Below are 22,770 nucleotides of genomic sequence, written 5' to 3'. Positions count from 1 at the left end.
CTTCTGTAACTGAGGATTTGAGGAGAGTCCCAAGAGAATGAATCCAGAAGAGCTACTGCTGTCCCAGCTGCTATTGCCATTCTTTTCCTCCTGGATATCTGGAATTTTCAGAGAAGGTTTAATATATTGAAAAGCCTTGGTTTATTATTTCAAAAATAAGAAGAATGCACTAAGGGTAGCTTTCATTTCTATAGTTACATTAAAAACATTAAAGTTAACATTAACTTTTAATAAGTTTAATCTTATTGCAATTTATATAACTTAATGAATGTTTATTAAAATTTAAACTACACCAAGATACTAGGGAATACAGCACTTTTCTCAAAAGAATTCTAAGTCAGATAACACAAATAGAATTCTCTCCAGTTTACATATCTGAATTCTGAGGATCAGATAGATGAAATGATCACACAGCTAGTAAAGGCAAGGACCAAAAACTTGAAAACTAGGAATTCTGAATCCAAGACATGTACTTTTTAAATAAAAATTTCAATCATTCCATTCCATATAAATGAGGTCATGACAAGAGTTATATTTCCAGCTTATTAGGTCAACTGGTAGAGTTCAGAAAGCACTGGGATAAGTGTTGGGATTCCAGATTTCTTGCTATGTATTAGCTGTGTGGTGTTGGGAAAGTCATTTAATATCTCTGAGACCATGTTCTGTATAATAGTCCTGCTTATTTCAGAGTGGCTTTTTTGAGTAACAAATGACATAAAGTAAGCAAAGCATTTTGAATATTGATAGATTGTTAGATTTGAAAGGCACCTTAGAGCCTATTTTGTCCATTTCCCTCATTTTACAAATGAACAATCTGAGGCTCTGGGATATTTAAATGATTTACTCAATATTATACAACTCCTTACTGGCTAATAAAGGCAGTATCAAAATAACATTGTATAATATCAAAGCCTTAAAGTCCAAAAGAATGTAACCATTATGGTAGAATTTCAAGGAACTATTCAGCAGACACAAAAAGACTCTGGTTTGTGCAGAACAACCTCTAAAACGACACCCAACTCTGAAAGATCTGAAGAGCAATTGGTTAACTCCCTGTTAGAAAGAGCTATACTTGACATAAAAACCTGACAAACCAATGACAAAAGAAATTCTCTAGTTTTATAGTTCACACTTCTGGAACACTGAATCCTGAGGAAGAGAGAAAAGTATTAAACAAAATGTTAGTTCTGAAATAAGTTTAAAACATAGAAGGGCAGAGGTGGAAGAAACCTTAGAACAGGTTTTAGAGTAGAAGAGATATTACAAAATGGAATGTTAAAAGTTGGAAGGGATCTCAAAACATAAGAGTACTTGAAGATAGAAGGTCAGAGTTTGATGAATATGAGAACTTATTCACAACATAGGATGTTAGAACACTTTTGATTTTGTTTCCTGGTATAATTCACAAAATGTCTTGTTAAAGGATTGGTTGGTGAGCAGTTAGAAAGAAAGAGATGATCACTCATAAGAATCAGAGTAGTGTTCCTCAGGAACAGATAGGTTAGATTAATTTTCTTTTGACAGGATCACTAAAGTGATAAATGAGGAGAACTTTGTGAGATATAATAATATCAATAAAAATAGTAATAAATAATAAGCAATTGTATTCAAGGTTTGCAAAGTACTTTATATATGTTATCTCATTTGATCTTTACAACAGCCCAATGAAACAGGTGTTATTTATTCCCTTCATTTTACAAATAAGGAAAAAGAAACTAAGGACTTAAGTGGTTTATCCAAGATTGTACAGCTAGGAAGTGTCTGAGGGAAAATTTGAAATAAGCTCTTTCTGACTCAAAGTCAAGTATTTTATACATTGCATTACATCCTCTGCATATTTACTAGATTCTGTATACTTGGATTTTGGCAAAACATTTGACAATACTTCTCACAATATCTTTGTGAATAAGATAAAGAGATCTGGGCTCTATGGTAGGTGTCAAATGATCAGACAATTAGGGTGACAATTAGAGGATCAATTTTAATTAGGAGGGACTTATCCAAGTCTAAGGATATTTTCTTGGTGAAGTTTTGTTCCATATTTTTATCAGTGACTTCAACAAAGGCAGAAATGGTTTGCTTATCAAGTTGTAGATAACACAAAGTTTGGAAAATTAGTGAACGTGTTGGAAAATAATAGAGCCCAAATTCCCAAAGAGCTTCAGGGTTTGGAAAAAATGGGCCCAAATATAAAATGATAAAATGAAATAGGCAGACAAGTTCTTCCCTGGATCAAAAAATCAACTACGTACATATGGATTAGGGATATTATGTTTGGATTACTACTCATGTGAAAAATGGGGCTTTGTGATAAAGATTATCATGAGTCAACATCATATGATGTGACATTCCCAAAATCAATGTAATATTTTAAAATTTTTGGTCCTTACCTGTGAATAAGTAGGCTTTTAATAAGAATTCTATTAGTAGAAGCCACAACCTAGATTTTGGGAGAGGGTTCAGTGAGTTCAAAAATTTCAGAGAAAGAATAGATAGGAGGATCCAATTGTCTAATATTTTTGAAGGAAAATTTATTTCAAGAATAATGAAAACTCTTAAGAATGAAATTCCAAAATCAAATCTAAAGGTAGATGATGAATACTAAATACAACAAAAAAGTATTTTTAAAAGCTATTTTGGGACCAAGAGAAGAATCAAAGAAAGAATAGGATTATTCTCTGAGATGGATGGGTTGATGATTAAAATGATTCTGATGAAGAGAATGATGAAGTATCTCAAGGAACCAGTGCATTTGTTCAGAAACTACCTTGACTTAGAACTAGGAAGACCTGGATGATTTATCATCAATAGATGTTTGATTTCATACTTACTTTATATATATATATATATATATATATATATACATATATATATGTATATCCATATACATGTGTGTATGTACATACATATATATATATATATATATATATGTATATATGTATATATATATACCTGGGGTCACATAAAAATTTCTTGGGTGAAAAGGGTTGATACGTGGAAAAAGCAGTTCTGCTTTAGACTAACAGTGCCATACTTAAATAAAAATGGGGGCCATTTAGTAAAAAAAAAAAACTGCACATAAGGATCCATTAGGGTCTTGTATTTACTTAGAAAATAATCTATCAATATTATCTAGGTTTCATTGTATTTTTACTTATTTTTCTAAATATTTTTCAATTCCATTTTGATCTGATTCAGCCCACTCTTGATAGGATTAAGAGCAGTAATACAGCCTAAGTCTATTTGACATCTCTGCTCTAGACAACCTTCAAAGACTTTTAAGTTGCAAACCTAAATTGATGGAGTTTTCTCACTGGGGGTTCGTTATACCAATAAAACAATAGAAACAAGTAAATAGCAGAAGATGAGTACAAAAATATGATCCTAGAATAATTTGATGGGCATTAAGGCCAGACCAGACTGAAGTAGATGATGAATACTAAATACAGCAAAAAGGATTTTAAAAGCTATTTGGGGAATAAGAGGAGAATTAAAGAAGGAATAGGATGATTCTCTGAGATGGATGGGATGATAATGGATGATAATTAAAAAGTTAAATGATATCAACTCTCAGTTTGTTTCAATTTTCTCCTTTAAGGAGAGAATCTTTGGATTTAGAAGTACAAAAGAAATGATTAGTAGTAAGTGGAAAATAAAAATGAATAAGGTTATGGCAACAGGGTATTTAGCTGTCTTCAATAAGTTTAAATCTCTTTCCAATCTTGTATCATTTACATATAGGGTCTGGAAAGAACAGGTAGTTATATCGATGATTCACTGTCAATGATTTTTTAAAAAATCACAATGGAAGGTGCTACAGGATTGGCAAATGATCTCAATTCTCAACAAGGCTTAGGATTTCACCAACAAAAAATATTAACTTGTATCCTTGGAAAAGCTGTATAACATATTAAAGACAGAGTCTGCGAGAAATTAAGCAAGAAAAACTCTGATCACTGAGATTAAGGACAACTTCATCAAAACTAGTTCATGGTAGACTTATCTTTCCTTTTTTGACCGACTAACTTGATAGAAAAGTATTATAGAAGCAGTAAGTGAAATTTTTAGCAAGGCATTTGACAAATGCTCTCATACTTCCTCTTTTTATGAGCAAGTTAAAGAGATGGGATCTAGGAAGTATCTGAGACTGGACTGAACTTGAGTATTCACAACTTTAATTTTACGGCTCTAGCTTCTTTAAGCACATAATTAGGCTAGAGCAGTTTGAGAAGACACAAAAAGAAACAATTCCAATCTTAAAGAAATGGGAAATTAACTAAAGAGACTAATCTGAAGCTTATCATTAACTTAGATTTTTTTTTTAAATGGAAGGTGAAAACAAGGGCAAATTTGGAGAATGAATTCAAAAGACTGGTATAGTCATAAGAATAATTTCAGAATCATTGAAGCCTAGCATGAAGTGAGGCTGGTGTGGACATTGAAAGACAACAAAAACATGATTGTCAAAGGCCTTTGGAGGAAGAGAGGAATATGACAAAAGACTAGGGTAGCAATGAGGCAAATGAAATAATTTTAGAAGCCAAAGAGAAGGCAAAGATGGTCAAGAATTACTTGGGCTCTACATGTATTCTTTGCCAAAGGGAATGAGAGAGCAGTGGGAGCATCATGGTACAAGGGGAAAAGTGCCAACTGTAGAGTCAGAAGACCTGGATTCATTACCTCTAGTGCTTATTACTCATATGAATTTGAGCAAGTCATTTGATCTCTGGGTTGCAATGTCTTCCTAAGCAAAATGAAGAGATTTGGGGTGGTCGCTGAGATTTATTTCTTCCAGCTCTAGATCAGTGATTCCAACTCATCTCTCCAAGAACACCAGGCCTAATGAAGTATATTCTAGAATAATAAAATAACTAGCAAATATGACTACTGATTTGTTCTTAATGATATTTAAGCATCCTGAAGGATGGAAGAGATCTTGCAGAATTGGAGAGTCAATGCTGTTTTGATTTTCAAAAAAAAAAAATAAGGAAGAGTACATTATCTGTAAATTGGATCCAGTGAGCTAGACAGGGATTACTAGCAACATACTACAAACAGTATAGTTAGTGAACATCTAGAAAAGAAAGTGATGATCATGAAAATCCAAAATGGTTTCCATTTGAATTCAATTTTAATTCAATAAACATTTGTTTAGAACTTTCTAAGTGCAGGACAAAAGTTAAGGCAAATTTAATCACCTTTCTTTGTAGATGAGGAGAATGCTTTAGATATCCTTGATTCTATATCAACTTTTTGCAAGCATTTGGTACAATCTTCCATGCTTTTTGGACAAGATGGAAATAGGTGAAATAGACCAGTAATGCCAAAGAAATACAATCAGATCTCTGTGGGCTGCTTATCAATTTAGAGAACTACAAAATTAATATTATCTTTCTCTATTATATTTTAATCTGGTTAACAGCTACTGGTGGCAAGTTTGACACTTCTCAGCTTGAAGATAAATTGACAAAAAAATTGGATTTAGAACTTGTAGAATGGCTGGATCCAAAGATTATTATCAATACTTTGATGTCAGCTTGAAAGATATTTTCCACTGGAATCCCTTCCTAAGAGAACTTTGAATAGCCCTGTGGCATTTCACATATTTATCAATGACTTGGTAAAAGATGAAGATGATATCGTTGTTAAATATGCCGTGACCCAAAATTAGGTGAGATAAATAGCTAAGACCCTGGATGCCAGAGTAAGAATTTTTTAAAAAATCAACAATCTAGAATATTGGATTGAATCTAATGAGATGAAATTCAATAGCAAAAAATGTGAAAAACACCACAGTCTTAGTGAACTGCAAGTTCAGTAAGTCAACAGTATGATATAGTAGTCAAAAAAGCTAAGATGAACTTGTGGTACATTAAGGAAGGCATGCTGTTCAGGATTAGGGAGGTAGGTTAGCATTTCCACAGATCTCTGACCTAGATACTAGATACATCTATAGTACTTTTTTCAGCTCTGGGTTCTACATCTTAACTTGGAATACCCTTTTATCAAAGATAAGAGCTTTATTTTTGTCCTTTCCTTTTATCCCTCTTCCTTTCCCTTTTGTTCTTTTAAATGCTCTTCTGAAATCATTAAGGATTTAGCCAGTACAAACCTCTGAAAGCTCTCACAAATGACAGCAGATGTTTTATCTTGTTTATAAAAACTATTGTTAATTTCATTGGAAAACTTACTCATTTTTCAGACTTCTCTGGAGTGAATTGCTCTCTATATACTTTCAGTTTGCTTTTCAATCCTCATACTGAATTGATGGTCCATCTTCCTTAATTTTATAAACTCTATTTCAGTTTTCAACTTCTCTTATACTTCTTAAAAAGTACATTCTGGTCTTATTTGTATTTGCTTGGGAAGTGAGTTATCTATTCACTTCTCACAACTAGTAGTATCTTGTCTTTATCCTTGAGGAGGATTTGGAGGAATTTAACTATCTTATGTTTATATATACCAAATTTTGAGACCTTCCTTATAGGCATTTAGTGGTTCTTTTTGTCGATTGTTTTCACCAATTTAGGAACGATTTTCTGAAATACAGTGTTTAGATTCTTTTATTTTTCTAAGTTCTCTGGATTCTTTATGGTTACAGTGTCATAGTCTTTTTAATTTTTCATTCAAATTTGTATTTTCTTAGGATAATTCATTGATTTTAAAAAAAAATCTACTTTCCCCTCTACCTGTTGTGTTTATTTCCACTTTCAATCCTAAGTCTACTGTTTGTTGCTTCTGTGAATTTTTGAATTTTTAAACTTTATTCTTCATATTAGTTTTTCATGTCTCTTATTTATAAACCTATTTTTTTTTTTACCATTTTCAACTTTTCCTTTTAATTCTAATTTTCTTAGCATTTAAATTCCTTTTTATTTTCTTTGACTGTGTTATTTATCTATCTGGGTACACACCCAGATTATAATTTCTTTGTCCATTTCCATTACTTTTGGTACAATGTATCAGAGACTTTGTCAAATTCTTTGCTAAAGACCAAGTTAAACTATGTTTACATCATTCTCTTCATCAAACAGTTTAACACCCTTATGGCATAACATGAAGTTAACCTAGTATGATCTGTTCTTTTTGAAATCATGGTGTCTATGTTTACTGCTTCCTTTTCTATATGTTCTCCAACTGTCTAATAATATAATCTTGAATTTTGTTAGGAATCAAAGTTTAACTTACTAAGCTAAATTTTGTATTGTAATTTTTTTAAAAATCAGGACAGTTACTTTGTTTAATTCTGCAGTATTTCTTTCCTTTACTATCTTTCAAAGATCTTTTATTAAGGCTTATCCAGCTCTTTGAGTACAGTAGAGTTGCCCAAGTGACTTGAATTCATCAAAGGCAGATAGATTTTCCTTACTAACAACCTAAAAATGAAATCAGCAGCTAGTTCAGTGTGCTTCATGTCCCTGGAAAGCAGTAAGTAAGGAACAGAAGACCATTTGGATATGGAGTAAAGGAATTCATTATATTGAAATAGAGGTTGGGCCAATTAACTCTATTTCAAAATGTTAGCTTATATTAAGCTTGGGGTGCACTTAAAATCCCAATTTAAAAAAGTATGACCTGTGTAGATTTTGCCTTCACTTTACTTGTAAAGTTGAGTTTTTGAACACAAATGTAAGATTTATATTTCTCTAGGTATCATCTTAGATGTCATGTGTTGATGTAGTCTTGTCAAGATCTTCTTGGATCCCATTTCTGTCATTCAATATATTAACTATCTCTCCTAGATTCATCTTGTCTGAAAATTTGATAAGTAGTTATTTATTCCTTTATATAAGGTATTAGTAAAAATATTAAATAGTATTTGACCAAGGATAGATACCTACTAAGCAACATGATATAATGGAAAGAATTTGGATTCTAAATTAAGATTGAAAGACAGAGGACCTTGGTTCAAGTCCTGACTCTTTTTTTCTATTTATCTGCAATTACTGGAAAGTCACTTAGCATGTCTAGGCACATATTTTTTAACTTGTAAAATAAGGAAATTGTATTAGATGATTTTTGATGGTTATTTCAGTTCTAAAATCATGATCCTATGACTCTTGGTTAACTGATCTACTAATGAATATTCTTCAGGTCTGGCATTTGACCACCTCTGAATCCAACTTATTATATTGAATTCTTGCGTCACATATTTCCATTGTGTGTGTGTGTGTGTGTGTGTGTGTGTGTGAGAGAGAGAGAGAGAGAGAGAGAGAGAGAGAGAGAAACAAAGACAGAGACTCACAGAAAGACAAAGAGAAACAGAAAAAGAAACTGAGAGGGGGGGCAGAAAGAGAATGAGAGAGAAACAGACAAAGAGACAGAGAGTGAGAGAAAAAAAGACAGAGACAGAGACACACATAGAGAGATAAAGATAGGCAGAAATAGAAAGATTCAAATGCTGTTCTGAAACTAAAATCTAGTCTATCTAGTCTGTAGAATTCCTTCAAGCTACTGGTTTAGTTGCTGCTTTGGTCCAGATGGGTAATTTCAATGGTGTAGGGATCACTTATTGTTGAAACTCCCTCTACCAGTATAAATCAGTAACTATTCTATAAATTATAATTTAATCTCAGACAATTTTCTGGTACCTTGAGAGATTAGGTGATTTATCTGTGGTAATACAGCAAGTGTATATAATAAGTAAGACTTGAAAATAGTCTTCCTAGTTCTAAGGAACTATATACTCTCTATACTATATACTACTGCACATTATCTTTTACCAGCCTGGTTATCCTGTCAAAAAAGGAAATGAAGTTTTTCTGTCATAAACTATTCTTGATGAAGCCAAATGGATCCTTAATAATCATTGCTTCTCTTTATAGATATTCACAAACCATTGGTTTAATATTATAATCAAGATTTTTTCTAAATATATTAGTCTATTATTTCTTGTAAGCTCTGCATTCTTTCCTTTTTTTGAAAATCCAGACATGTTTACACTCCTCTTTAGTCCTAAAGTCCTATATTTTTTCAAAGATCATTGCATTAACAGTGGCTTAGAAGTCTTTTTTTTTTAATCTTTAATCTTTTAATCTTTTAGTATCCAGAAAATGTGAAGTTTTATTTCAGAAAGAAATTATATTGGTGAAACTATATAATGAAACAATGAGAATGAGTACTTTAGGAGATAGTAAACTCCCTGTAGAACTTTTTGGTTAGAGACTGAATGACCAACCCTTACTCCTCAGGGATACTGTAGAGAATATTTCTGCTTTAGACAGGGGTTAGATGAACTTTGAAGTTCCCTCTGACTTTAAAATAAGTCAGAGATCATATGATTTTTTTTGAAATCTACTCTGAGGTACATTTGAGCCCATAAAAATAAGGAAAATTGACAGTATTTTAAGGTTTACAAAGTACTTTACACATGCTCACACCCCCTCTACACATACCATAGAACTTCATCTCCAAGAGGGCTTTCATGTAAATATATTACATCACAACAGTGATCCAATTTAGAGAGATTTTACTCAATAGTGTAAGGTTGTTATGGAAAGGAGATTCCCAACATGACTTATGGGGGTCGTATCAGAGAACTGACAATTTAGCTGTACCAGACATTAAATCTCAACACTCACCTGTATGTGCAGGTATAGATGCCATATATTCACAGATTGATTTCTGAATTTTTCAGTGAGGCCTCAGATCATAGGGTGATGCTGTTTGAGGAAAGACAAGTTAGGAGGAAACATCATCTCCTGTTTGGAGGATATAGATGAAAAGGAGAAAATGAGAAGAAAATGGGGAGAGGGAGAGAGAGGGAAAAAAGTGGAGAAAGGAAAAGAAAATAAGTTGGGAAAGAGAGAGGGGAAAAGTGAAGGGGAAGAGAAGTGAAGAGAGCATGTGAAAGAAGAAAGGAAAGGAGAAGGGGTAGAAAATATGAGAGGAAATTGGGATAGGTGAGAAAGGAATAAAGAAAAGGGATAGAAAAGAGAGAACGGGGAAAGGGGGAGACAGAAAAGGAGAAAGGAATAAATAAAAATGGAAGTAGACTAAGGAAAGCAATGGAAAGGAAGACACAGAGATGAAGGAAAGGAGAGAGAAAAGAAGGAAATACAAAAGAGAAAGAAGAAGGATAAAGAGGGACAGAAATAGGAAGAGAAGGAGGAGGAGAGAGAAAGGTGAATCAGATAACAAAAAACCAAAGAGAGGGAGAAAAGGAGAGAGGAAGAAAAAAAGGGGAAAATGAGAATGAAAGGGAGAAAGAAGAAGAGATAAATGAATTCACTTTTCAATAGTGGTTTAAGATATACAAAGTACCTTATAATCACACTGTGAGATAGATATTGCAATTTCTAGAATTTCTATTTTATAGATAAAAAACTGAGGATTGAAGTGAATTGCTGAACTTGACACAGTTATTAAGAAAGTTTCTGAGCTAGAGTTTATAGAATCATAGTGTTAGAGCTGGAAAACAATAGGGAGTCCGTCTAATCAAGGACCCCTTTTCAAAAATTAAAACATTAGGAGATCAGAGAAGGAAGAAAGTAGGTTAAAAAAAGGAAAAGAAGAAAGGGAAGGGATAGAATAGAATAAAAGAGAAAGAAGGAGATAAAGGAAGAGAAAATGAAAGCAATAGGGAAAGAGAGAAGAGAGAGAATCAGGAAGAAGAGGAGATAGGAAAGAGGAAAAAGGGGGAAGATGGAGAAAAGACAGAGAAAAGAGAGGGGGAAAGAAGGTAAGGAAAGATACTGATGGAGAAAGGCATGTAAGGGAAAGGAAAAAAAATATATATATATCTATATGTCCATCTCTCCATATATGTATCTGACTTGCCCTATGTTGATAAAAAAAATAAAGGCTGATGTGGTAGGAAAGGGAACTGTCATGCAAGTCAGGAGATATGAGTCCAGTTCAAGTTCTGGCTCTGCCACCAATCTGGATGGCCCTGGACAAGTCCCATTCCTTCTTCTTCTGTAAAATGGGAGAAAGGTTAAACTAGAGATCGTCAACCCTATGACCAACAATCTACATCTTTTGTCAAGAAAAGGACTCTGGAAATAAACAGGGGCAGGCTGGAAACAGAATAATAGGAGAAAAATCAGAGGTGTGGAAGTGAAGGCACAGAAGCAGAGCACTGAGATTAACAAGGATCAAATGGAAAATTGCATGGACATTTAGAGAACCAGGAGTCATGACAGAGACTGTCTCTAGATAGTTTGGTCTTAGATTGGTGGCTTTCCCCCCTAGAAGAAGGAGATTTGATCAGGGTTCAAGAAAGCTTGGAAAGAAAATAAATAATAGGATGGGGCAAGAGGAGAGAAACCAACATTCTCATGGCTACAAATTAGAGGAAATATAGGCTGGGATTGGCCTGCACTCTGTCATGATTTCATGGACCTATAACTGGTTGACTTGTAGATATATTACATGGGAGAGTCCTCACTCAAGTGGTGAAAAAGGGAAGGGAAGGAAAGGACAGAGCTCAGACTAGTAGAATTATAGAGAGATTCTCTCACTTCTTACCCTACTGAGGCTAGCCTTGGACAGTTGCCTGGTATTAAAGAAAGGACCAGAACCCAGAGGGGCAAAAGGCAGTACTGAATTATCCTTGTATCTCTGAGGAGTCAGTCTTGGAGATCACTGAGTAGAAAGTAATCAGAATCCTTCAGAATCAGTCTTCTCTTGGGTGATGTGCTTGGGGTGGGGCCACTGAGAAGGCAATTTGCTTATGGAGAAAGGCAAGAAAGCTTGTCCATGCTGCGTTTTGGGGAATTGGCACTGGCTGCCTCAGGAGGATATGACATCTCAATGATGTCACCAAGTTCCTGTCCAAGAGCCAAAGATGAAATTGGACTCCAGAGTTTTGTACCCTTAGGAAAGGCATTAGAGGCAGGTTGGGGCTATGGATGGAGGACTATCCCCCACAAGCTTGCATGATTTTCTTCACATTTAAGTGTTTTTGTCTTGAGGAGGATTGTACATATGTGTAAATTGTATGTTTGTGTGCTTCTGGTGGGAAAGAGATAGAGAGAATGAGGAGGAAAAGTGAAGGAGAGAGAGATATTAAGAATACATTTGAAATATGAATAAAAAAATCCCCCTTGTTGTATAATAGAGTTAGCTGATTGAAACTGTCCCTTTCTGTACCTTTTATAAGTCTAGGACCCATAGAGTTAGAGATGCAAATGACTTTGGATGCATTAGTCAAACCTTTTTAAAGATGAGAAAAGTGAGACATTGGTGACTAGCTTAGTGTCACATGATTTCTAAGTGCTGCCACTTACAATTTTGAAATACACAGGGGCAAGTCGGAAACTGAATAATAGGAGAAAAATCAGAAATATGGGAGTGAAGGCACAGACGAAAAACACTGAACTTAACAAGGAACAAATGGAAGAGGGCATTGACATTTAGAGGACTAGGAGTCAGGGCAGAGACTGTCTCCAGCATCATTTGGTCCTAAATAGGTGGCTAAGTTTTGAAGTGAAATCCCTTGACTCTCAGGTTCCAGAACATTTCTCACAAATGTTTTCTCTAAACATCCATTCTATCTACAGATGCCCTCTATCTCCAGACACTTTTTATCTGCAAGTATTCAATTTTTTACTTGTTCTATCTATGTGCGCATTTTATCCACACATATTTTATCATCAGACCCCTCTCCATATACAGTCCCTATACACATAGATTCTATGTGCATACATGTTTTATTTACACATGGTTCTCTATATGCACATACTGTAATTCAATTCTTTTTTGTCTATACACATATTCCTAGAGCATGCATGTTTGGTTAGCTCATGTCTGCACAGATATTTTCTATTTTCATATTTCTACTGATACACATACCTAATGTTCATAGATTCATATGCACTAATGTTTCCTACGAGTTCACAATCACATCCATATTCTATAAATTCCACATGTTTGCCTAGAGTTATTATATGGATCTGTGATGTGCTCCTGAATACATGGGTTACACCACAGAAAGATCATTTGAAAGAACCAAGATTGTTTAAGTGTGGAAATAAAAAAATATTCACTAGAGACATGTCTTTAAGTATTTGGTAGAGAGTCAAATGGAAGAGGGACTTGGGTCCAGGGGGAAGAATGAGGAATAATAGGTGGAAGTTGAAAAGAAGCAGATTTAGGCTTGATTTAAGAAGACATCTTGTAATCATCAAAGGTGATCTGAAGTAAAAAGGGCAACCTTAGACAGTAGAGGCAGCTATGTGGTGTAGTGGAATGTAGTAGAAGAGTGCTGACTCTCATTACTTACTGTATAATCACAAGCAAGTCATTTCACTGTCTCAGTATCTTTTGTGTCTTCAGAACCTGGACTTCCCTCAGGGTTCTAGAGATAACCTTTAGGAGTTGGATTGTGTCTTCTTTAAAGCCACCAGTTTGATCATCTTCTATACCTGGTATGTTCCTCCTAGTATTAAATGCTAATGGCAAGCACCCCAGTTTTATTTGATTATTTGACATCAATCAGATTTTTGCAAAGGGATATTTATTTGAAGATATAGAATAACAAAAGAACAGATATTTCCCATCTCAGTATTTCAGGGGCATGCTCCTCTTGGTACCACATCAGTTTCTGAGGAAAGTCATCTTAGACTTAACACAATTTGTACATAGCATTAGTCCTGCCAAGTTCATGTCCAAATATGTTATTGCTTCAGAATTAATTCACATTTCAACTACAATTGAACTGGGTACTTGCTTCTGGGAACATTGATGCTGAGTTGGTTGCAAAACTTGGCATGGGTTTAGGTCTTCAACTCCTGGACTCGAACATTTCCAGAGACACATTATCCTGGATAACTAGGCACTCACTCAGATGCTCAAATGTGCAGATGGCTCACTCTCCTGATCTTTGAGACTCATGAGGATGTGGCCTCCAGATTAGTTTCTTTTACTTAAAGCAAAAAGGAAAATGAAGCAGGCAAAGAAATGGGGCCTCTACAAGAAACTGGAAATTGAGTGGATGCCATCAGTTGAAGAATGGCTGAATAAATTGTGGTATATGAATGCTATGGAATATTATTGTTCTGTAAGAAATGATCAGCAGGATGGTTTCAGAGAGGCCTAGAGAGGCTTAACATGAACTGATGCTAAATGAAATGAGCAGGACCAGGAGATCATTATATATGATAACTACAAGATTATACAATGATCAATTCTGATAGACCTGGCTCTTCTCAACAGTGAGATGATTCAAGCTAGTTCCAATGATCTTATTATGATGAGAGCCATCATCTAGAGCCCAACTTGGGAGCTCTAGAAAGCAGAATATTTTAATCACCTCGGTGTGTGGGCTCTAGAAAGTAATGATCCATTTTGTCACCCCAACTTGAGGGCTCTAGAAAGCAGGACACAACAGATCTGATTTTTCTTGTCCAGAAAGATAATTGTATAAATATGTATGCATGTACTGTAGGAAAAAAGAAATGGTCGCCCTATTAGGCAGCATTGTCTCTCATCTCATTCCATCAATGGAGTTAAATCAAGAGCAGAATTCCACCCAAGAGAGTTTGTGAGCAAACTCAAAGCTTTTGAAGGTAACTCGAATAATGGTTCTGAAATTGCAGCCAGTCAAAAAGGTTGCTATCCTTAAATGAAATGCCAGGCATCTATACTCAGAGAGAGGACTGGGAACTGAGTGTAGATCACAAATAGCATTTTCACTTCTTTTGTTGTTGTTTGCTTGAATTTTATTTTTTCTCATTTTGTTTTCCTTTTTGATCTCTATAGAGGCTCACAGACAGTGGGGAAATTCTGAGTGAGGAATAAGACCCTTCAGTCCAGAGGGAACCTATCTGGTTCAGCTCCCCATGTCCCCTAAAGGCTCTCAAGCTTCCTGAGAAGTCCGGGGGGTGGTGACAACCTGTGTGTGATTGAAGCAGTTGATACCAGGTGGAAGAGTGATATCAGGTGGCAGACTGCATACAATAGCAAGTTGTTTATATGGCCCTGTATGCACAGTATATACTTAGAGCATACCCAGTGTTTTGTTCATAAAGGTATGAGGGTATAAAAGGGGAAAAAACCTTGTAATAAATGGACTCCATTTTCCCTTTATCTTCAGGAATCCTGTCACATCACTTCTCCATTAGAAAGGTGTATTTTAATCACCCCAGCTCTAGAAAGCATGGTACGTTTTGTCACCCCAACTTGGGAGCTCTAGAAATCAGGACACAACAGATCTGATTTTTCTTGTCCAGAAAGATAATTGTATAAATATGTATGCATGTATTGCGGGAAAAAAAGAAATGGTTCTCCTCTTAGGCATTATTGTCTCTCACCTCATTCCATCAGTGGAGTTAAACCAAGAGCAGAATTCCACCCAAGAGAGTTTGTGGGCAAACTCAATTACAAGCTTTTGAAGGTAGCTCAAATAATGGTTCTGAAACTGCAGCCAATCAAAGAGGTTGCTATCCTCAAATGAAATGCCAGGCAGTGTGCTAAGCATTAAAATAACCTGCAGGTATCCCTTCTGTGGATTTTTTGTTTACTGACCCAGGTCTTTTCCCGCCAGACATCTCTTTCAGTATATTTCCTATATGTCTATTCTTCTCTCATTGTCCTTCTGTTTTATTTCTCATTTTTTATCTATGATACTGTTTTTTTCCTTCCCCAATCAACATACATTTAAAAAAATATTTGCTGTGTGTCTGTCATTCTGCATACAAAGACTGAAATGAAGCTATCCTGGCATTACGGAGCTTACATTCCTTTGGGAGGAAATCAATGTGTACATAGATAAATCAATGCTAATTATAAGCAAAGTAAATAATAAGCAATAAGGGCACAAGAGTGAATGAAAAGAGGAGAAAAAAATTTGGAACACAGGGTTTGCAAGGGTGAATGCTGAAAATTATCTTTGCATGTATTTTGAAAATAAAAAACTAAAAAAACACTCCATTTCATTATCACATAAAAGAGGGAATAATAATAGCATCCACTTAATAGGGCTTCTATAAAGTTTAAATGAAACTATATTTGTAAAGCATCTTGTAAACCTTGAAAACAGTCAGCATATGCTAGTTATTATTGTTATAATATCCTTAGCAAGTGGTCATTCAGTCTTTATTTGAAGATATATATAAAAGGAGACTCTACGCAAGAGACAACTCATTCTACTTTTTCCATTATTAGGAGTAACTTTTGGGCAATTTTTCCTCATATCAAACCTAAATCTTCTTCTTTCAGACTTCTGCTTCCTGGTGCTCTCTATTGGTGATAAGCAAAACAAGTCTAGTCTCTTTTCCACATGACAATTTGTTAGATACATGACAACAAGTATCACAAATTTCATAAGTCCTTTTTCATCAGTTATTTCAACTGATCTTTACATAGCATGATCTTCAGTTCTATCACTATTCATGTTGATTTCCTTGTTGATTGCTCTTCAGTTTATCAATATCATTGCTAAGGTACAGCATCAAATAGTGAACAGAATATAAACTGATATTAGAAAAGCACAGAAGCACTATCTCCTTTTTCTTGAACATATACCTCTTTTAATGTAGCTTAAAATGAAATTAATTTGTTACATATGACTTTGATGAAAATGTTAAATAGGAGAGAACCAAGCACAGATCTGAGAGGCAGATACCTCCATCCAAATCTACATGAAAACATGACTACTGCTTGTTCCTGACAACTCAGCTGCCTTGAATTCACCTAACCATTGTAAAGTATAGCCCATGTCTTTCCATCTTTTCCACAAGATTAGCATAGTAGACTTTATTGAATATTTTGCTGAAACCCAGGTAAACTTTATCTAAAACATTATTATGATATAAATAATCCTGCTAAGAAAGGAAATGTTTTGATTATGTTCTTAATCAAAGGATCATAGATGTAGAACTAAAGAAAGAGAGAAAGCTATAAAGGCCCTTGTATGTCTAACCCCATCTGACCTAGTCTAACCATTTTAGAGATGAGACAAGTAGATGAGGTGGATATTAAATGACTTGTCAACTACACAGGTGGCAAGTAGCAGAAGTAGAACTGAGTGAACTTCCTCAGAAGTCCTGCCACTTGAGATCTGAGTCATTTTTGGTAAATTATTTAATCAGTCAGTCAACCAGTCTATAAGCATTTGTTAAGTACCTAATATGTGGCAGGCAAAATTCTAAGCACTAGATATAGAAATAGAGACAAAAGACAATCCCTGCACTCAATGAATTTGCATTCTAATGGAAGAGACAACATATAAATAACTATGTACAAATTGGATACTTACATAATATATTATAAATAATCAACAGAAAGGAATTAAAGAGGATTAATAATGACTTCTGGCAGAAGTCTGGATTTCAACTGCAATTTGGAGGAAACCAGGGAAGCCAGGAGGTGGAGATCAAGAAGGAAAAAATTCTAGCCATGGAGGAGAGTTTCTGAAAATGCTTGGAATCAGGAGATGGACTGTCTTGTCAGAGAAATAGCAAAGAGGCCACTGTCACTAGGTAAAGTTAAATATTTTGGTAACAAAAATTTATTTTTCCTTGTAATTTTCTTGTAATCCCTGTAACAAATTGCATAACCAAGCTAAAACAAATTCCTAAATTGTCCATGTCTAAACATAAATGTCTTATTCTGTGCTCCAATTCCATTTTCTCTTTGTCAAGAAGTAGATCGGTTTTCTGGAATCTTGATTGGTCATTGTGTTGACTCAATGGTTGTTTACTTTGAGAGTTACCAAATATACAGTATATTTACCACAGATGGATCTCCTTGGTGTATGAATAAATAAGTAGTGTAAATAAAGGTGCAAACAAAAAGTTTGATCATCTGAACCACGTTCAAAAAAACAGAATGACAACACAACTGGAATCAGAAACAACAATTTTTAAGTTCTTTGAGGAAACATGTTGCACTAATAGAATTTCTTGAAGAATACCTAGTTATGGAGAAACTTCTGCCTTCTTTTCTGGGTCTTCTCTTTTTCTCAATAGGTTTGGAGCTCTACTAGAGTGACTGCTTTTTTTTCCCCCTGAAGCAATTGGGGTTAAGTGACTTGCCCAGGGTCACACATCTAGGAAGTGATGAGTGCCTGAGGTCAAATTTGAACTCAGGTCCTCCTGATTTCAAAGGTGCTGCTGTATCCACTGTACCACCTAGCTGCCCCCTAGGGTGACTGCTTTGATTTCTTTGAGTCAGAAGATTATCTTTGTAGCAGATGGAGAATTTTCCTAGACCATCATGACAACTTACATGGTCTATACCCTCTCCTCACAGAGTATCTTAAGAAGAAGAGAGGTTTATGTTTCTGATGGGGAACACTTAGTAACAGACCTGCAACTAAGAACCTAGAACAAGCACTACAAAATGCAGCCAGAGAAGTCTATTGAGAGAGAGAAACCAGAGAGTCATTCTGGGAAAGGGATAGGAACTAGACCTATGATTTCATTTATATAGGGAAGTCTCAGGTGAGAAAACTTTCTCCATTAGCATGAGTCATCTCTTTCTCTGCAATTTATAATCTTAAAGAATTGCTTAGAGCAATGAGGAATCCTTAGGGGCCACACAATCAGCATATATCAGAGGCCAACCGATAGTACAAGTTTTCCTGTCTTAGAGGACAGCTCTCTATTCACTGTCATGCTGCTGAAAGCAGGGATAATGGTAGAAACATGGCAGAATTCACTAGTGCTGGGGAAGAAAAGCCACTTTATAATTTCTTACTTTAATTAATTATTCTTGCTAAATAGGTTATGGAGGATGAATCCTGTCAAAACTATTTAAATTTTGATAACCTGGGATAAAACCCCAGTTTTCCTACCCTTAATTTTAGTGTTTCTTTACTGTGTGCCTTGCAAGGACCAGGTGCTATTCAATATATGAAAAATAAATTAATTGATGAAAGTAGAGCTGACCTTTGGCACATTTGTGAATTTGGTAGAGTTTGTCTTTGGTGACTATCCATAATGAATACTTTCCCCAAATATAGGGAACTCTTTTCTTACTCTTAATCTCCTTAGTATATGTCTGATCTTTCCACTATAAAACAATAATTAGTTCTGTGACATTGGAAAGTCTCCCTGCTCTGGGCTTCAACTGCCTCATCTGTGTGATGAAATGGTTGGATCTTTGATAATCTCTAAGGTCTCTTTAAGTTTTCACACTTTATGTTATATTTTCTGTTCTAAGTTTCCTTATCACTCTAACATTTTTATGTTCTAAAGATCCTTCCACTTTTAGCTTCTATGTGTTTCAGATGCCATGAATTTTTAGAACTTGATTTTATCCCTCAACTTCCCCAGGCCCTGTTTCATGTCCTTGTTCCTTAGGCTGTAAATAAAAGGGTTCACCATGGGAGTGACCACTGTGTACATGACTGTAGCCACTCTATCCTTGACCACAGAGTAGCTGGACAGAGGCCGGAAATAGACATAGATAGCACTTCCATAAAACAGTACCACAATGGTGAGGTGGGAGCCACAAGTGGAGAAGGTCTTCCATTTTCCTGATGCAGAGGGGATTTTGAGGATGGCAACAATGATCCTCAGGTAGGAGAAGATTATGCATAAGAAGGGGGTTACAATAACAGCCAGTGTCTCTGTCATGACCACAACCTGACTAGAAGAAGTATCAGAACAAGATAGCTTCAGCACTGGCTGCGTGTCACAGAAGAAGTGTTTGATGACGTGGGAGGCACAGAAAGACAGACGGGACATGAGCAACACACGTAAAAGAGCATGGAGGTGTGAGATCACACAGGAAGCCACTGCCAAAATGACACAACGCCTGTGACTCATGATCAAGGCATATTGTAAGGGATTACAGATGGCTACCAAGCGGTCAATAGCCATGGAGGCTAGAAGATAGCTGTCTGTGTTTACAAAAGCCATGAAGAAGTACATCTGCACTAGACAGCCTATGTAGGAGATGGTCTTTGTCTCTGACAGGAAATTCACCAGCATCTTGGGGACAATGACAGAGGTGAAGCAGATATCAATGAAGGACAAGATGCTCAAGAAGAAATACATTGGGGTATGAAGCCTTGAGTCTGAACGGATGACCACTATGATCAGAAAGTTCCCAAGAAGGGTGACCAGGTACATACTAAGGAATATGATGAAGAGTGGCTCCTGTAACTGAGGATTTGAGGAGAGTCCCAAGAGAATGAATCCGGAAGTGCTACTGCTGCCCCAGGTGCTATTGCCATTCTTTTCCTCCTGGATATCTGGAATTTTCAGAGAAGGTTTAATATATTAATGAAGCTTAGTTTATTATTTCAAAAATAAGAAGAATGCGCTTAAGGGTAGCTTTAATTTCTATAGTATAAAAAGTCTCAAAAATTTTAACATTAGCTTTTAATAAGTTTAATATTATTGCAATTTATGAAACTTAATAAAAGTCTATTGGAACTCAAACTGCACTAAGATTCTTGGGAATCCAAAATTTAACCTCTGTACAATACTTTTCCAAACACTTTTCAAAACAATTTGGAGCCAGATTAATGCAAACAGAATTTACTGTTTTATAAATCTAAAATTTGAGGATCAGATAGATAAAGTGATCAGTTTAAGGCCACAAACTAGTAAAGGCAGAGACCAAAACTTGAAACTCAGATCTTCTGAATCCAAGACATGTTTTTTTTCAATAAACAATTTTATTATTTCATTCCATATAAGTGGAGGCAATGAATGACAAGAGGGATCTTTCCATTTTAACAGGTCAGCTGGTAGAATGGGGAAAACACTAGCTGAGAGATGGAACTCCAGGTTTATTGCTATGCATTAGCTGTGTGATGTTGGGAAAATCATTTCATATTTGAATTCATGACCTGTCTATAAAGTAACAGTTCTGCTTATTTCAGAGTGTTGTTTTGAACATCAAATAACATAATGTAAGGAAAGCATTTTTAATATTGATAGATTGTTAGAGCTGGAAGGCACCTTAATATTCATCTTGTCTAGTTCATTCATTTTACAGATGAAGAAACTGAGGCTCTGGGAAGTTTAAGTGACTTAGTCAATATTACACAGCTATTTAGTGGCTGATAAAGTCAATGTTAATGATAACATGCATAATATTAAAGTCTTAAAGTCTAAAAGAATATAGCCATAATAGTGGAATTTCAAGGAACTGTATAGGGTTCTAGTTGGTTTGGGACATCCTATGAAATTATCCCTAATTCTGAAAATCTGAAAAGCCATTGATTAACAGACACTTGGACAACCTAATGACAAAAGAAATTCTTTAATGTTACAGCTCATCATCTCCTCAAACACTGAATTCTGAGGATGATAAAAACAGTCCACTTAGCATAGAAGATACATAGAGTGTTAGCCCACAAACAAATGTAAAACATAGAATATCAGAGATAAAAGAGACTTTAGAACAAAGAACATTTTAAAGCTGGAAGAGATACTATAAAAATAGAATGTTAAAGTTGGAAGGGAATTCAGAATATGAGCGTGCTTGAATATAGTATGTCAGAACTTGACGAAAATCAGAACTTATTTATAACATGGGGTATTAGAACACTCTTGACTTTTTTTTTCCTAGTACAATTTTTAAAATGTCTTGATAAAGGATTGCAAAGAGATGGTCACTATTAAGAACCATTGTGGAGTTTCTTAGGAACATGTGGATTAAATTAAGTCTCCTCTTTGGATAGGGTTACTAAAGTGATAAATAAAGAGAACTCTGTAAGATATGACCATCATCTGTTAAGTTCAAACTATTTCAGCCCTTTACAATCATCATCACAGCAAACATTTGTATAATGCTTCCAAGTTTACAAAGTGCTTTATACATATTATCTCATCTGATCTTTACAACATCCCAGTGAGACAGTTGCTGTTTAATCTTATCATTTTACAAATAAGGTAAAAAAAACTAAGGGTTTAAGTGACTTGCAGGGATTCTGAGAAGATGGTAGAGTAGGTCAGAAAATTTCAAGCTATCTAAATTTTGTCCCCGAACAGAACCAATTTATACCTCAGGGTAAACATAAGTCTATAAAAACCAAAAAAGATTTGAGACAAAACGGAATATCCTAGAACCGAAGAGAAAGACCTGAAGACCTAGAACAGTGGTTCTCAAAGTGTGGTAGAGTCCTGGAGGGTCTCTGAAATCCTTTCAGAGGGTCTACAAATTCAAAATTAGTTTTTTTCCCTATTTATGATAAATATCTATTATGTAACTCATATAAACAAAAACTCTTTGGACATATTCTCAATAGTTGTTAATACCATAAAGATGCTGAGAAAAACTTTGAGAGCCACTGACTTAGAAGATCATTCACCACTGAAGTTTAACTGCTGTGAAATATTAATACCTCCAGGCTAGCAGGAAAATCCATGGCTAGTTAAGTTCCACTGGAGTCTCAATCCTAACTACAGGAACTTTAACCTCCCAAACAGCCTAAGGAGTTGGGGGGTGGTGGTCTTGAGTCCAGGAAGAATGACTGAATCTCTGCTGATTACAAATGCCAGGTCCAGATGTGTTGCAGAGGTGCTGCCCTGGGTAAGAAGGAACTAGCATATCTGATAAATGCAGAAATAGTGGGGCAGGGATGCTGCTGATTGCAGGCACTAGTGGATAATTGGAGCTTTTGATTTGTGGTCCTAGGTCAACGAGGAGAGCTGAAATGAATCTAGAGTAACCATCCCCTCATTGCACAATTAAAGGGGATTACATTAATAGTTTTTATTTAAAAAATTAACAGGCAAAGAACAAAGAACCCAACCATAGAAACTTACTTTGGGAATAGGGAAGACCAGGGTTCATCTTCAGAGGAGGATACTGAAGTAATAAAAGCCTCTTCTACCCCAATAGTAACATTAAATGACTACCTGCCCA

General features: G+C 35.3%; 1 protein-coding gene across 1 annotated transcript; it reads right to left on the bottom strand.

Annotated features, from left to right (window-relative positions):
* Positions 1 to 19,187: 19,187 nt before the first annotated feature.
* LOC100916770 (olfactory receptor 1L4-like) lies at positions 19,188 to 20,114 on the bottom strand. The gene has a single exon (XM_012553688.2). It carries the CDS (start codon positions 20,019 to 20,021, stop codon positions 19,188 to 19,190), a length of 834 nt encoding a protein of 277 aa, XP_012409142.2. The 5' UTR covers positions 20,022 to 20,114.
* Positions 20,115 to 22,770: the final 2,656 nt, after the last annotated feature.

Source organism: Sarcophilus harrisii, chromosome 2 (genome assembly GCF_902635505.1).
Source record: "Sarcophilus harrisii chromosome 2, mSarHar1.11, whole genome shotgun sequence".
NCBI lineage: Eukaryota > Metazoa > Chordata > Mammalia > Dasyuromorphia > Dasyuridae > Sarcophilus > Sarcophilus harrisii.
The sequence above is the reverse complement of the archived record's forward strand: the minus strand, read 5'-3'. Positions and strand labels throughout refer to the sequence as shown.

Excerpts from the sequence above, each read along its gene's own strand:
- LOC100916770 (XM_012553688.2), bottom strand. The coding sequence starts at position 20,021 with ATGTACCTGGTCACCCTTCTTGGGAACTTTCTGATCATAGTGGTCATC.